At 61.0% G+C, this 15,362-nt stretch overlaps 1 protein-coding gene across 1 annotated transcript; it reads right to left on the bottom strand.

Annotated features, from left to right (window-relative positions):
- Window positions 1-2,364: 2,364 nt before the first annotated feature.
- ZBTB47 (zinc finger and BTB domain containing 47) lies at window positions 2,365-15,356 on the bottom strand. The gene is made up of 6 exons (XM_059664513.1): window positions 14,887-15,356; window positions 9,792-11,345; window positions 7,946-8,093; window positions 6,579-6,694; window positions 5,906-6,050; window positions 2,365-5,616 (listed from the first exon to the last, which is right to left on the bottom strand). The coding sequence occupies exons 1-6, from the start codon at window positions 14,887-14,889 to the stop codon at window positions 5,246-5,248; spliced, it is 2,337 nt and encodes a 778-aa protein (XP_059520496.1). The 5' UTR covers window positions 14,890-15,356; the 3' UTR covers window positions 2,365-5,245.
- Window positions 15,357-15,362: the final 6 nt, after the last annotated feature.

The following is a 15,362-nucleotide window of genomic DNA, read 5'->3' as shown; positions in this document are numbered from 1 at the left end:
GATTAGCACCTCCCTAGAGGACAGAAGTTCTCTCACTGCTGACACAGCTGATTCTCATAGCCACTTGGCCTGGAGGTCAAACCCTCCCTGGAATTAGCTACAACAATCAAGATTTAACTATAAGACTGCGAACAAAGACCACTAGGGGGTGCACCAAGGAAGCATAACAAAATGTGGAGACAAAGAAACAGGACAAAATTGTCAAAGGAAGATATAGAGTTCAGAACCACACTTTTAAGGTCTCTCAAGAACTGTTTAGAAGCTGCCGATAAACTTAATGAGATCTACACGAAAACTAATAAGACCCTCGATCTTATATTGGGGAACCAACTAGAAATTAAGCATACACGGACTGAAATAACAAATATTATACAGACGCCCGACAGCAGACCAGAGGAGCGCAAGAATCAAGTCAATGATTTGAAATGCGAGGAAGCAAAAAACATCCAACCGGAAAAGCAAAATGAAAAAAGAATCCAAAAATGCGAGGATAGTGTAAGGAGCCTCTGGGACAGCTTCAAGCGTACCAACATCAGAATTATAGGGGTGCCAGAAGATGAGAGAGAGCAAGATATTGAAAACCTATTTGAAGAAATAATGACAGAAAACTTCCCCCACCTGGTGAAAGAAATGGACTTACAGGTCCAAGAAGCGCGGAGAACCCCAAACAAAAGGAATCCAAAGAGGACCACACCAAGACACATCATAATTAAAATGCCAAGAGCAAAAGATAAAGAGAGAATCTTAAAAACAGCAAGAGAAAGTAACTCAGTTACCTGCGGGGGAATGCCCGTGCGGCTGTCGGCTGATTTCTCGGCGGAGACTTTGCGGGCCGGAGGGGTGTGGCAAGAAATATTCAAAGTGATGAATACCAAGAACCTACAACCAAGATTACTTTATCCAGCAAAGCTATCATTCAGAATTGAAGGTCAGATAAAGAGCTTCACAGATAAGGAAAAGCTAAAGGAGTTCATCACCACCAAACCAGGATTATATGAAATGCTGAAAGGTATCCTTTAAGAAGAGGAAGAGGAAGAAAAAGGTAAAGATACAAATTATGAACAACAAATATGCATCTATCAACAAGTGAATCTAAGAATCAAGTGAATAAATAATCTGATGAACAGAATGAACTGTTGATTATAATAGAATCAGGGATATAGAAAGGGAATGGACTGACTATTCTTGGGGGGGAAAGGGGGGTGGGAGATGTGGGAAGAGACTGGACAAAAATCGTGCACCTATGGATGAGGACAGTGGGTGGGGAGTGAGGGTGGAGGGCGGGGCGGGAACTGGGAGGAGGGGAGTTATGGGGGGGGGAAAAAAAGAGGAACAAATGTAATAATCTGAACAATAAAGATTTAATTAAAAAAAAAGTTATATTATATAGGATACCATGTATAAGTGGACCTATGCAGATTTTCTAGTGCATTGCATTCGGTGACCCGAACCCCCATATTATTCAAGGGTCAACTATACTTGAAGGATGAGGGAGGTAGGGTGGGGCTGGAGGAAAAGGCTGTGTAGAGGTGACAGGCAAACGGATGGGTAGCAAGAAGGAAGAGAGCGGAAACAGAGAAGCCGACCAGCCACGAGACCAGGGGAGCAGCCAGGCCTCGGTCTGTTGGCAAGCCTTTTTCTAGGGTGACCTGAGTGAGCCCCTGTTCCTTTCGGCCAAGAAAGCGGGCCTGTGTGAACAGGCAGCATCCACGCCTGGGAACCTGCACCACGCACCGGCCTCCAGTCCTGCTTCCCAGTCAGACCCCTCCCCCTGCATCCAGAGCTAAGTGACATGAAACAGGGGCCTCATTCACCACAGATCCCTGGGCCTAGAGCCCCACCTGCCTCAGAGGCCTCTACCTGTCTTTCATCTGAGCTTTTGTCCTCCCAGGCACCCACCACAGCATCTCTGATAGCTGGCCCCTCCAGAATCCCCGCCCACGAGGGGAGGGATGAGTCCACAGGGCTCGTCACAGCACCCCCAATGCTGAGCATGAATGGGAGGGACCCCGGCGGCTACACACCTGGTGCTCACGGAAACCACACCTGCAGGGGCCCTGGCCTCCGGTGGCACTGCCTTTGGGGCCTCGACCTTAGGAGCCCCAGGACCTCCCCTCTTTCAAGCCCATTCTGCATCCCCTCAAAGACCCAGCCCCCGTTTGGGGTGCACCTCTGCTCTTGCCTCAGCTCCGGACTCTGGGTGTTCCCCAAAGCTCAGCCCACCGTAAGGGAGGGAGATGGGGTCCAGGGCATGATGTCCATGCTGTCCGCAGCTGAGCTGCCTGGTTCCTTGCTCTGGTTCAAGTCTTTAAATCTAGCCGATAGTCCGGGCAGGCAACATGTAAAGAAGAGACTGGGCCAAGAAACAGTTGTAGACTTTATTCCCCTCACTCTTCTCACTCGCCCACCTGCTGTTCCCCACACACCCTGTGGCTGTGGGGTGGCCACAGATGACCAGACATCGGGGGTCCATAGGCCTGGGCACAGCCATGCTGCCACCGCTGTGAGGGGCACTGTGGCAGCACATGCCAGAGTCAGAGGCTCAAGCTCTAAGGCCAGTCCCAGATCCCAGAACTGTGATCATGGGGCTGGAGGCCCCCCTCTGGCCCAAGACCAGAGAGCCCTGGGGAAGCTGGGGCAGGGACAGGCCCAGGTTCCGGACCTGAGATCTGGCCAACGGGGCTGAGAAGTCCGGATGGACAGACCTCCTCACGGCCGAATTCCAGTGGCGGTGATGAGCTAAGCCCCTGCCCACCACCTACTGCCAGCCCTGGGGTTGAGTAGGAAGCCCCAGCGCCCTCAGTCCAATAGCCAGGCGCTTACTTTTGAAATAAAAAGGAAATGGAGAAGCTGGTAAAACAAGAACCCCGTCGACACTGGCACTGCTGAGGTTCCATTATTGCTTCAGGCCCCCGAGGTCTGGCTGGAAAGGTGCTCCCACCCAGTGGCCCAAGGGGAAGAGAGCATTTAGCACCAGGGACATGGGGCTCCTGTCCCCACTGGGATGGGACCTCCCAGGAGAGGACTTGGCTGCACCCACCTATACAACTCCAAGACCATTGTGACTGGAGCCCAGCCTGCTGTAGGGACCCCTCTCCTGCCCTCAGAGGGAAGGTATAAAAGAACAGGGAACCCACGTCTTAGGACAGGGGTTCACAACCAGCCCCCCCAAGCCCCCAGTCTCTGGCCTCTGCTTGTCAAAGTCTGGCCTGACAGACCAGGGGCCCCGCCTGGCCAGGCCCCCAGGCTTGCTAAGGCTGCAGTGGGGCTGGCTGGTGACAAGGCCACCAGCCCCTAGGGTAGGGTAGACCCTGGTGTCAGTGACAGGGGGTTGGGGAACCCATGGGGGTCCCGGCCTCAAGCGCATCGAGGGGAGATCAACCTTTTTTTGGAAAATGTGAGCCAGCTCTGAAGAGCTGCCAGGCACTGGGACCAGAGGTTAGACATAGCAAGGGTGGGGGTGTGGGGGGAGGGTCCCTGAGGACATCACGGAAGCCCAGAGATTAGAGGTACAAGAGAGGGAAAGAGCTACAGTAACGCAGGGCCCTGGGAGGCCCAGCCTTGGGGTGGGAGCCAGGCAGGAAGCCTTCCTCTCGGGAAGGGGCCCACGTTCGGTCCCGGGAGGACAGCAGGGGCCCCAGAGGGTGAGTCTGTAGGCTCTGGTTTGTACTGCTCCTGCTGCAGCCCCCGAATCAACAGCCAGGGCACCGCCTGCTCCACGCCCAGAGAGCGAGCGGCTGTGCGGCTTGGATTATAGACCCTCAAATCACTCGGGCTCCTTGGGCCTGCCCACATCTGTACAGAATAAAGTGCTTCGTTTATTGATGATTAAAATGTGCCCAACCCCCTGCCCCAGCGCCGTGGGCCTCACAAGGAGGTCAGTGGGGTTCTAACCCCCTCAGCCCTTAGGCCGATGGGGCCCAGTCCCCCCACCACCCCCCGGGGCTCAGGCCTGCTCCCACTCCAGCCATGCTGGGAAGGCGGTGGTATGGGGGTAGTCGTGGGGGTTTAAGGTGCAAAGAGTATAACAAACAAAACCGTATAAACACAATAGGAAAGAGCTTAACTAGGAAACATGTAGCTTATGGAACCTTCCTCCCCGTTTTAAGGGCAGGAATAAAGATGTTAAATGACAACAAAAAAGGGTGACCTGTTAGTGCTGGCCTCATGCAGGCAAGCATTGGGCACAGGCAGGGACTCCCCTAGGACCCGGGCCTGACCGTGCAGGCTCCTCTCACTAACAATGCCACAGGCACCCGCCACCAACGCAGCGGCCCAGAGGGACAAGGGTGCTGGACACCAGCCATGGGCAGGCTGGGGCGGGGCCAGGAGAGGATGAGGCCTGGCATTGCCTTCAGGGAGCATGATGGACAGACACACACATCTCCTCTCGCGTGGGAGACAGGGCCGGGGCAGCTGGTGAGGGGCGGGTGCTCTGTGACCAGCAGCTCTGCCCTCTGCCCCCGATAGCACCTTGAAACCTCGGGACACTTGTCCAGGCCTCCCCCTGGGGGCCACCCATTTGCAGGGGCTCCTTGACTGTAGCCCCTGGGAGCTGATGCCGGGGGAGCCGACCCATTGCCCACCCCAGGCCTCTCCCCGCATCGTGAGTGAGGCCAGGGACCTCGGTGCAGCCTGGTGCAGGTCGGGGACCCCAGTGCTTGCTGGCAGGGCGATGGGTGGGGAAAGCAAATGCCGGGGTCCAGCCCCTGCCTGCCCCACTCCACATGGCGCAGAGCTGGTCTGAAGTCTTCACGCCTCACCAGGCCCCACCCAACACGCCCCTGGGCATTCAGTCTCAAGCCCCTGCCTCGGTGTCCACAGTCCTCAGACTGAGTCCACAACTGCTCCCGGGGGAGGGGGGGCTGGCACCCCAACCCTTTTAGGACAAGGAAGCAAGTTAGGGGACACGGGAGGCAGGGAGGAGCCCGAGGCTGGCCCAGGCTCAACCTGAACAACCCCTCAGCTCAAGCCTCAGCAGTGACCAGTCACACCTGCGCTCCAGGCCGCCCCTTCCCCTGTCCCCGCTGCCTCCAACGCCCCCTCACCTGGAGGGGGTACTGCAAAGCGCTTCCTCTCTTTTTCCTTCACTTCCAAAAAAGGGGAAAGGCTTCAAGGAGTCCCTGAAAGGGGGCACTTGGGAGAGAGGTGTCCTCCACCAGCTCTGGGGGGCAGCCAGCCTGCACCCTGGCCGGGCTGGTGTGTCGCTCCCACTGGCCCCGGGCTCCAGGTCCTGGTGTGCAGGTCAGGGCTGGTGGCTGGCGCTCATCCTCCCGCCGCTGCTGCTGGCCGAGGTGGGGAAGAGTGGAGGCGGGGCCGGCAGGTGGGGCGGCGGGGGCAGGGTGGGGGGCAGCCCCGGGAGCAGGGGCAGGGCGGGAGCCGGAGGCTGGGTTGGGGGCAGGCCTGGCGCCGAGGGGGGCCCGTCGCCGGCCAGCGGATGGCTGACGCGGAAGCACTTCTCCTTGTGGGCCTTGAGCATGTTGGAGAAGCGGAAGCGCTGGCCGCACACGTCGCAGGGGTAGGGCTTCTCGCCCGTGTGGGTGCGCCGGTGCCGCTTCATGTTGGGCCGGCTGGTGAAGCTCTTGCCGCAGATCTCACAGATGTACGGCTTCTCCCCTGGGGGGCGGCAGCGGGCAGCGGGGTGTCACCGGAGGGTGCTCCACCCCGGCCCGGGCCAGCCTCCCTGCCTCCACGGGTCCACAGCGCGGCTCGGCCCTGGCGGGCTCGGATCCTCCCGCCCCAGCCGCTCTGTCCCAATCTGGGAGGCGGGGAGGATGGCCCCCAGCCTCAGGGGGGTAAGAAGTCCCAGGGTGAGGAGGGGCGGGGCCATCGCCGGCACCCTGGGCAGGGCTGAGAAGGGGTCCCCTGCCTGGTAAGGAACCCCCCCTGCCCGGCAGCCATGTACCTGTGTGGGTCTTCATGTGCTCGTCGAAGTACTGCTTCATGTTGAAGTCCTTGCCACACCACTGGCACATGAACTGCTTGTGGCCGATGTGGATGCTCATGTGGGAGCGCAGCTGGTACTTGTACTGGAAGCGCTCGTTGCAGTTCTGTGGGTGGGTGGGGGTGAGGCCAGGGGCAGAGCGGGGAGCAGCCTTCAGGGAGGGAGGCACTGGCCCTGCCTCCTGGGGCGGAGCAGTGTGGGGCAGAGGTGAGAAGCCAGGGGGTCCAGGGCACAGGTGGGAATAGGGGCCAGGAAGTGGGAAGAGGCCACAGAGTGGAGGTGGGCCTCAAGATGAAAGCCCTGCCCCGCCCCTACCCTTCTTTGTTGTTAGGCCCCTCCTCCCCCCACCTGCAGCGCCATCTCTCCTGAAAGCCTACACCCCCCCTCCCCCTTCCAGCCCAGGCAGACTCCCGCCCAGGCTGTGTGGGGTTGGGGTTAGGGGTGGAATGGCAGAGTGCGGTGGTGGGGGCAGGCTGGCGGGTGGCCAGGAAAGGATGGAGTGGGAAGCAAGGGCCACAGACATCAGAGGGAGGGCCCCTCTTTCAGAACCCTGTACCCCTGGCTTTTAGACAGCTGCTGTCCCTGCCCCTGCCCTGCCCTGACGGCCCCGGGGCAGGGGGAGCAGGGAGCTCACCTCACAGCGGAAGGGCTTCTCCCCCGAGTGCTGCAGCGAGTGCACCTTGAGGGACATGCTCCGTTTGAAGGACTTCCCGCAGGTCTCGCAGGTGAACGGCATGTCCTTGGTGTGAGCTACGGGGTGTGCACAGGGCGGTCACAGCTCTGGGGGACCCTGCCTGCCCTGGGGCCTGCCTCACAGGCTGTCCCAGGACAGGGGGCTGCCCCCAGACAAGCCCCCTTCCCCGTGGGCTCCTTCTCCATCTGCTCTGAAGGCTGGTCCGACAAGCGTGGAAGGAAACCCTTGTGGTTCTTTAGCCTCTGAAATAGCCAAGGCTGCCTCACCCTCCAAAATTTCGGATGGAAGGATCTGGGCTCCCTCCACGGCCTCGGTGGGCCTCAGTGTCTTCCTCTACAAAAGGAGGCTAGGGGTGGTACTGTGCTCACCCGTGGGGGCTTTCCAGGGGATGACACCTCTAAAAGTGAGCGGCACTCCCCCCAGAACCCATGGAAAGATGAAGCAGATCCTGGAGGAAGTAACTGGAGGCAGGGAGGACCCCCGCAGAGCTCAGGGCTGGTGAACCTGCACCCAGGAAGGGCCACCAATCCTGTTTCACCCCAGCATCTCCTGGCTGAGACCTGGGCCCCGGGTCCCAGGTCCCAGGCAGTTCCTGCAGGAGGCCCCAGCACCGTCTGGTGGAGAAAGGGGGAGGCCCACCTTGGCCACCATTCCCTTAGCCCCGTGGTCGGCAAACTGCGGCTCGCGAGCCACACGCGGCTTTTTGGCCCCTTGAGTGTGGCTCTTCCTAAGCCTTAGGAGTACCCTAATTAAATTAATAACAATGTACCTACCTATATAGTTTAAGTTTAAAAAATCTGGCTCAAAAGAAATTTCAATCGTTGTCCTGTTGATATTTGGCTCTGCTGACTAATGAGTTTGCTGACCACTGCCTTAGCCAAGTCTATGAGCAGGCAAGGAAGGGAGGGCCAGCCATGCCCAAGGCAGAGGGGAGGCCCCACACACACTTGGGGAGCCTCCTCACTGTGTCCAGGCGTGACCCAGGGGGAAGGGTTGCATTCAGAAGAGCCTGAGGCCCTGTGAGGACCCGAAGGTAAGAAAGAATCAGAGGCACAGCTGTCCTCAAACTGAGGCAGGGCCTGTGCAGGTGGATTCTGGTCCCCGTCTGCCATCTCGTCCAGGAGTCCTTGTGTAGCGTGCAACCTGCCCAGGCCACACCTGGCACTGCAACCAGCTACCCCAGGCCTCCCCGCCAGAGGGGCCCTCTCACCCCTCCACACTGCCCTTGGATGTGGCGTCCTTCCCAGCACACCCACCAGCTGGCCAGCTCTGCCCTCAGGCGCCTCCCGCAGGGCCGATAGACTCACCCACCATGTGCTTGCGCACATGGGCCATGGTGTAGAACTTCTTCTCGCAGATCTCACACGAGAACTTCTTCTCCGCGTAGCCGTGCACAATCTTGTTGTGCTCGTGGAGGGACCACAGCTTCTTAAAAGCTTTGCCGCATGTCACACACTGTGGGGCGAGGGGACTTTAGGCCCTGAGTTCTGAGTCAGGACCGTGCGACATAGGACGAGTCGCTGCCCCTCTCTGGGCCTTTGTTTCACCTGAATTGTGCTGGAGAGAGAGCCCTTGAGACCAAGGACCCGTGAGATCGGATATCCTGGGACTTGGGGGTAGGAGCTCCCTAAACACCCACCCACCACCCAGGACAGCAGCCTGGTCCCCTCTTCATCCTTGAACTTAACTAGAACTTCTCCCAGGAGGCCCCTCTTCTGTGCTCATCCTCCCGCTGCGGTTGGAGGGGAGACACCTGGCTGGCTGAAGGGCCACAGAGGGTGTGGGGAAGCCCCTCTGAGATAACAGGTCCGGACAGAGTTGGGCCATTATCTCTGCAGCCTCCTCCCGTGCCGGGACCCATGCCCTGATACCATGGAGATCACCAAGGAGATAGGTCTCAAAGGGTTGCTGTGGGAAAGGGGGGGGGGGGGGCAGCGCTGCAGAAGGTACCAGCTCCCATGGGCAGGGCAGGGTGGTGGGAAACTTGAGGTCACACTCCCCTCCTCCTCTTCCCCTGAACCCTCCTCCTGCCTATCCCTGCAGGACACCCCCAGAGGCCTGGAGGCAAGGCCAGGGCTCGAGCGGAAATTGGGTCAGGGTGGTCAGGTTGCCCGGGTCGGAAGGAGCACAAGTATCTTTCCCCTTCGGAGGGAGGCTCAAGTGTGTGGCAGGGGGAGAGCCAAAGAGTAGCCCAGCAGGCAGGCGAGTGGGAACAGGTACTGGAAGGTGGAGCAGGAGACCAGGTAACCCCTCCCCCCCACCCCCCCAGGTAACACTTTCTCCACAGGGCACTGCAATTAGCAATTAGTTCAGGCAATTAGCACCTGCCTACCTGCGGCCTCACCTCACCACCGCTCAGCCACAAAGGTAAAAACCAGCCTGGCTGGCCCTGCGCGGCCCACATCTGAGAGGCCAGGCTGGCATCGGCTTGGGCTGGCCCCACGCCTGGCAGCCAGCCCCGCTCCCCACTTGGCCCCAGCAGCCTCTGCTCTTCCCCAATTTCTCATCCAGTCCCTCTTCCCCAGGCCCCGGCCAGCTGGCATCTCCAAAGAGCTGAATGCAGGACTCCTTCCTGCCCAGCTGCCCCTTACTCGGCCTTTGTGGCGAGTGGAAAATGGCACCCCGCTCTGGGTAAATGCCTCCTCCCTTCATCTATGCTTTTGTGCACTGCCGATCTGGGAGACTATACACAGTGGCCCCGCTGGCCGTAGGGTAGCCCTAAGGATTTGCTCAAACACTGACTCATCCCTCCTCACAGCTGGCTGTCCCCAGTCTCATGTGCTCAGGCAACTCTCTCCTCTCATCCTCCCAACCGCGTTCCCTGGGCCCTCTGGACGAGGGCACTGCTTGTTCTAGTCTTATCTGCACATCTTCCCAAGTGTCAAAGCCCAGAGCTCTCCGAATCCTCCTAAAAGCTCTCCTTGACGTTCTCGCCAACCTGGGCCCCACCCTCTTGGTTCACCCTGGGCCCGGGCTGGGCCCGCTGTCCAGGGGGCTGAGTCTGGTCTCCCCAGACTGTCTGGGCCATGCAGGCAACAGGACCCAGGATGTCCAGAGCCCAGCTCTGGCCTGGCCCCGCCTGGCTGGCTGCGGCCTCAGCTGGCCTTCGGCCCTGTCCCGCCCCGTCCACCCATGAGGCGGCCTGAGACCCACCTGGATGTTGCGCTCGCAGTCCGTCTGCCGGTGCAGCAGCAGCTCGCTCTCCAGCAGGAAGCGCTTGCCACACTGGTCGCAGATCTGCATGCGGCTGTGGGTCACATTCATGTGTTTCTCCAGGTACCAGCGGTTGTTGAACACGCGCGGGCACTTCTGGCACGGGTGGTGCTGTTTCTCTTCCAGCTTCACCTTGGCCCCCAGCCCATCAGGGGCCTGTGACCCTCGTGCTGGCGCCGGGGCCGCTCCGGGGGGCTGCTTGGGCCTCTTGCCACCCTGCCTGGCCTCCTCGGGCTCCGGGGGTGCCCGGCGCTGGGCATTCTCCCGGGACCGCGTGGCCATGCGACTGTGGGGAAGGGGCTCTGCCCGGCTGCCCCTGCGCCCCGCTGGCCCCTGTCTGACCCCCACCTCCTCTTCCTCCTCTCCCTCCTCCTCCTCCGAGCTGTCCTGATCCTGCTCACTCTGTCCTTCCTCTTCCTCCTCCTCCTCATCCTCCTCCTGTTCACTGTGCCCTTCTTCCTCCTCCTCCTCCTCCTCCTCCCCCTGACTACCACCTTCCTCCTCCTCCTCCTCCCCTCCACTGCCACCGCCCTCCTCCCCTACTTCCTCCTCCTCATCTTCCTCATTGTCCTCTTCCTCCTCCTCCTCGTGTCTTTGCAGCCCGTCCTCCCGGCCCAGCACCATGGTGGCCGGGCCGGTAGCAGCACCCGGCTTCCCCTCGGGCGTCGTGGACACGTGCAGTGTCTGGTTGTTGAGGTTCACCTCCACGATGATCTGGGACTGCTCCTGGTGGCTGTAGGTGCCGGATCCCCCAAGCTCTTCCTCCAACTCCTCCCCGCTCTCCAGCTTGCACAGGCTGGCCGGGGGCCCGCCAGCCTCCTCCACGCGGCTCTCCTTCTCCTCCTTGAAGAAGGGCTGGGCTGGCCCAAGGGTGGCAGGCACGGTGCCGCCCGCAGTCCCTGCCCCGTCCTCCACGCGCACAGAGTAGGGGTCAGGGCCCTCTCGGGCGTAGATCTTGGGCAGGCCCGGGGTATCGGCCTCCTGCTTGATGTCACAGTAGTAGGGTGGCGGGGCTGGGGTGCAGCTGGCAGCTGGCTGGGCCAGGGCCACAGCGCTGGGGCCCGGGGGGCCGAGGGAGCGGGCGTCCAGCAGCTCCTGGCAGGACGCGGCGATGTCCGCCATCTGCAGCAACGAGGCAGCGCTGAGCACCTCGTGGACGTTGGCCGCGTTCACCAGCAGCTTGGACGTGTAGATGAAGTTGAGGATCTGCTGCAGGCCGCCGGGCGCCAGCGCCTCCAGGGACAGCTCCACACGCTGCAGCTGCTTGTTCTGGGTGAAGAGCGAGTGAAAGAACTGGCTGTAGGCGGCCAGCACGCCCTTGTGCGCCGGGAAGACACTGCACTGGGGCACCAGCACCAGGTCCACGTCGCAGAGGTCAGGCTGGAAGAGGCGCTGCTCATTCAGACGGCCCATCAAGCAGGCAAAGTGCAGGGCCACGTCCTCCACCAGCGAGAACTCGGCCGCCGGTGAGTCGGTTGTCTTCTCAACCAGCAACTGCAGGGCAGAGGGCAGGGGGCAGAGGACAGAGGGCAGAGGTCAGGTCAAGGCCAGCATAGCCCCTGCATTGCCCACGCCCACCGTCCAGGAGGCAGCCCACCCTTCACTCCTGGCTCCATGTTACACAAAAGGAGCCAAGGCTCCAGCCAGGAGGAGGAGGAAGAACCAGGATTCAAGCTTGAGTCAAGTCAGCTGCCCTCAGAGCTCAATTTCTGATCATGACTTTCTGAGGCCAAAGATCAGTTAACTTTTCTGGGCCTCCAGCTCTCCTGTTGTGAAACAGGAAGTCATTGGGGAAAGAGAGAGGAAGTGGGGAACTAAGGGGACTCAGTGTCCAGGTGTGCCAGAGGTCTAGGGGTTTCCCGGGATGCGGGACTCTCAGTGCTAAAAGCAGGGCCATCGGGGGCACACCGGGACCGGGTGGTCACCCCAGCCAGGACATGGGCATTTCCTGAGCTCATGGATTCTCTCCCCGCAAGTCACTTGCACAAATAAAACCAAGCCCGCCCAATCACAGACACCTCGCGCACAGTCAGGCTTCAGGCTTACTCGCTCACTGCCCAGCCTCTGGCTACTGGACCCCTCACCTTACCAACAGTGGGCGCTGCAACAGCAGCCGGCGTGGCTCAGTGGTTGAGCATCTACCTATGAACCAGGTCAGGGCACATGCCTGAGTTGCAGGCTTGATACCCAGTGTGGGGCGTGCAGGAGGCAGCTGATCAATGATCCTCTCTCATCATTGATGTTTCTATCTCTCTCTCCCTCTCCCTTCCTCTCTGATATCTATATCTATCTATATCTATATATCTATATATCTATATCTATATCTATATCTATATCTATATCTATATCTATATCTATATCTATATCTATATCTATATCTATATCTATATCTATACCTATACCTATACCTATACCTATACCTATACCTATACCTATACCTATACCTATATCTATATCTATATCAACCTTCTGTGAAGAAATCCATGCCCAGGGCCTGTGACTTCTCCCTACCCGCTCCTGCTGCCCTGCGAGAGGCAGCCAGTGAGGTCGGGCATCACAGGCTTAATCTTCCCTGGCTCCACCACAGTGGCTCCCCGAAAGGTGGGCGGCACAGACAAGCAGGCTTCCCAGTCCCTTGTATGGGCCCAGCACACCGCGGATGCTCAATTAATATCTGCTGACTGCCTACCTGGCTGCACCAACCCCAAAGGTTCCAGGTTCTGACCCTCCTCGGATCTTGTCCAGCCCGGTCAGAGCATCCAATATTTGAGGACCTTGGCCCACAGCCACAAAGCCATCAGCTCCCCTCCCCCAAGCACCTCTGCGGAGGCCCTAGGATGACACCTGGGTCCCATCCATGCATAGCCCCCCTCTGCCCCCCCATCTAGTAGGTGGGCAGCAGTAGGTGGGCACACACTGGGCAGGGAGGTATGTGGGGGGCGTCTATTCTCAACTTCTCAGTCACCTGAATGAGAATCTGCCCTGGGCCTCAGAATGGGCCTCAAGTTGCCACCAGGGACAACCTACTCCCAGACCTGGCCTGGGCCCCACCCTCCACACCCAGCAGCCCAGGGCAGCACCCACCCCACACTCACTCAGATCCCACTCTGGCCAGGCCTTGGCCATGAACAACACAGCATCTTCCTCGAGTTCTCCCCATGCGTCCTGCCCCCCAGCCAAGAAGCCACCCATTTGCCCCTCTGTCTCAGGGCTGCTAGCCTGTCCAGGCCTGGCCAATCTAACTGGGATATGGTGCCAAGCACCTCCCATTTCCCTCCCCTCATCTTCTGGGACCAACTCCTGGTGCACAGATGGGGAGACTGAGGCTCAGAATGAGTCCCAGGTGAGTAGTAGCAGAGCCCTTGGCCTCCCAATTTTCTAAGGCCACCCTTCCCTGCTGGGCTGGACACTACTCCATGTTGATGGAGTTCTTGACCTTTAATGACTTAAAAAGCAGGAAGCGGTGTCCAGGGACCCTGTCACCCAGGGGACCAGCTGTGCTTCCTCAGACGCCCCCCGCACCCCACCTCCTCCCCAGAGCTGCTGCCACCTGTAGGTGAGGGGTCAGGGTGCAACTTAGGGGCTCCTTAGGGCCTCCGGTAGCCAGATAGTGGCAGAGAAAGTGGTTTGGAAAAGGGCTGGCCAAAGCCTGGCCTGTTGGGGGGAGCCCACCCAAGGCCACTGGGCCCCCATCCACCCACTCCCCCTTCACAGAATGCCCTCCAGTGCCTGCTTTCCATGGGGAAAGGGCAGTGCCCAACCTTCCTGTGTGCAGGTCCGGACTCAGGTCCCAGGCAAGGCCTGGCCAGGGCCCCGTGGCTTCAGCAGAGGAGGGGTTAGCCTGGCGGGCAGTGCTGCCCCAAAGACTCCATTCACAAGGCAGTACCCCGGCTCAGCCAGCACCTCCTGGTCTCTGAGGACTGAGCACTGTGACTGGACTCCTTTGAGAAGGCACACAGACGCTGCCTGAGTCCATCACTGGCAGCCCTTCAGCAGGCACAGCTGCCCCCTAGCCTGGCTCCTTCCACCCGGGCCCACCAGCTGTGCCCGCCTCCCCAGCCAGATGTGCCCGCTCCCTGAGGCTGCAGATGCCCCTCCCCATCTGGCTGTGCCAGCTGCAGCCACACACCCCATCCCAAGCCCAGGCCAGCCAGGCTGAGATGCAGGAGGAGGGGGGTGGTCAGGTACTCCTGGTGCCAAGGGTTTCATGCCCTCCAACTCCCGCCCCCAAGTCAGGCTGGGGGAAACCAGGTGCCAGGGATACCTGTCCAGGTGCTCACCCAGGTCACAGCTTCTGCGCCTGAAGGATACCCTGCCTCATGGCCGGGAAGCCACTGGCTCCCTCACCTGCCCCAGCTCCTCCCAGGATGAAACCTGGGCTCCATCTACACTCCCACCCCCACCCCCACCCCCACCCCCAGGACGATCCTTCCAGGGCAGGCAGCAGTGGGTGGGCCCAGTCTGAGCAAGGGGCACAGGCTCGTGACTTCCAGGCTCCTCCTTCGGGGGAGGAGGGGTGTCTATTCCAATCTCCTCTGAGTTTATGCCTCCCTCCTTCCCGGGGAAACAGGCCCAGAGAGGGCGGGGGACCAGCCCAAGGTCACACAGTAGTTTGGACAGGAGCCGCGGGCGACCCCCGGACACACCCCGCGGGGCCCGGGCACCCTGAATCCCTAGGCGGGGCGGTTCCGATGCCCACGTGTCCCAAGGCCCAGGCGGGAATCCGACCTCCCCCTCCCCCCCTCCCCCAGTCCGAGGGCGGCGCCGTCCGGGCTCAGGGCAGCGCCCCCTTCCGCCAGTGCCCAGCAAGACCTCATCCTCTCGCGCCCCGGCCCCCACCCCAGGAATTTAACCCCCTTCCCGCCAAGGCCCGCACCGGAGCGCCGCATTCCAGGCGGAGACCCAGGAAAAGGGGTTCTGGGATCCGGAAAGGTCCCTCCGAACCCTGCACCCCGAGCCGGCGGGCCGTGCGCTCGGGAGGGCGGAGGGGGGCAGGTGGGCGGATAAGCGGGGGGACAGGCAGGGCCTGGCGTACCATGGTGCCGTGGCGCTGGGGGCTCACAGGGCCCCGCGGGATCGCGCTGCCCCCGGCGGCCGGGCCGGGGCCGCTCCATGAAGCGCCGCGCTGGGGGCCGCCCCCGCGCAGGGCCCCGCGACCATGGCCCCCGGGGGCGCGGCCGGGCGGGCGGAGGCGCAGGGCCGCGGCGAGTCCAGCCGCCGAGCAGCTGCGGCCCCAGAGCCTTGGGCGCGGCGGGCGGGGGGCGCGGGGCGCCGATTGGAGCCCGCGCGTCAGCTGGGGCCGCCGTCTGGACGCTTAAAGGGCCAGGCCGCCCTGCGTGCCGGCTGCGGGCGCGGACACGCGTGGAGTGCGCCCTCCCGGCGCTGCCCGCTCGGCCTCGGGCCTCCGGGGCCCGCCGCCAGGCCCCGCGCCTCGCATGCCAGCGGATGGACCCCGGTCCCACGCTCCCACGCTGAGCCCCCTTTCCGCCGCCGCCGCCGCCGGGAAGTTCG

Source organism: Myotis daubentonii, chromosome 14, assembly GCF_963259705.1.
Source record: "Myotis daubentonii chromosome 14, mMyoDau2.1, whole genome shotgun sequence".
Classification (NCBI taxonomy): domain Eukaryota; kingdom Metazoa; phylum Chordata; class Mammalia; order Chiroptera; family Vespertilionidae; genus Myotis; species Myotis daubentonii.
Note: the sequence above shows the minus strand (reverse complement) of the source record. Positions and strands in the feature narration are given on the sequence as shown.

Coding starts and splice junctions, on each gene's coding strand:
- ZBTB47 (XM_059664513.1), bottom strand. Junction 8,094..9,791: donor ACTGCGAGCGCAACATCCAG/GTGGGTCTCAGG, acceptor CTCGCCCCACAG/TGTGTGACATGCGGCAAAGC. Junction 6,051..6,578: donor AGAAGCCCTTCCGCTGTGAG/GTGAGCTCCCTG, acceptor ACCCACCCACAG/AACTGCAACGAGCGCTTCCA.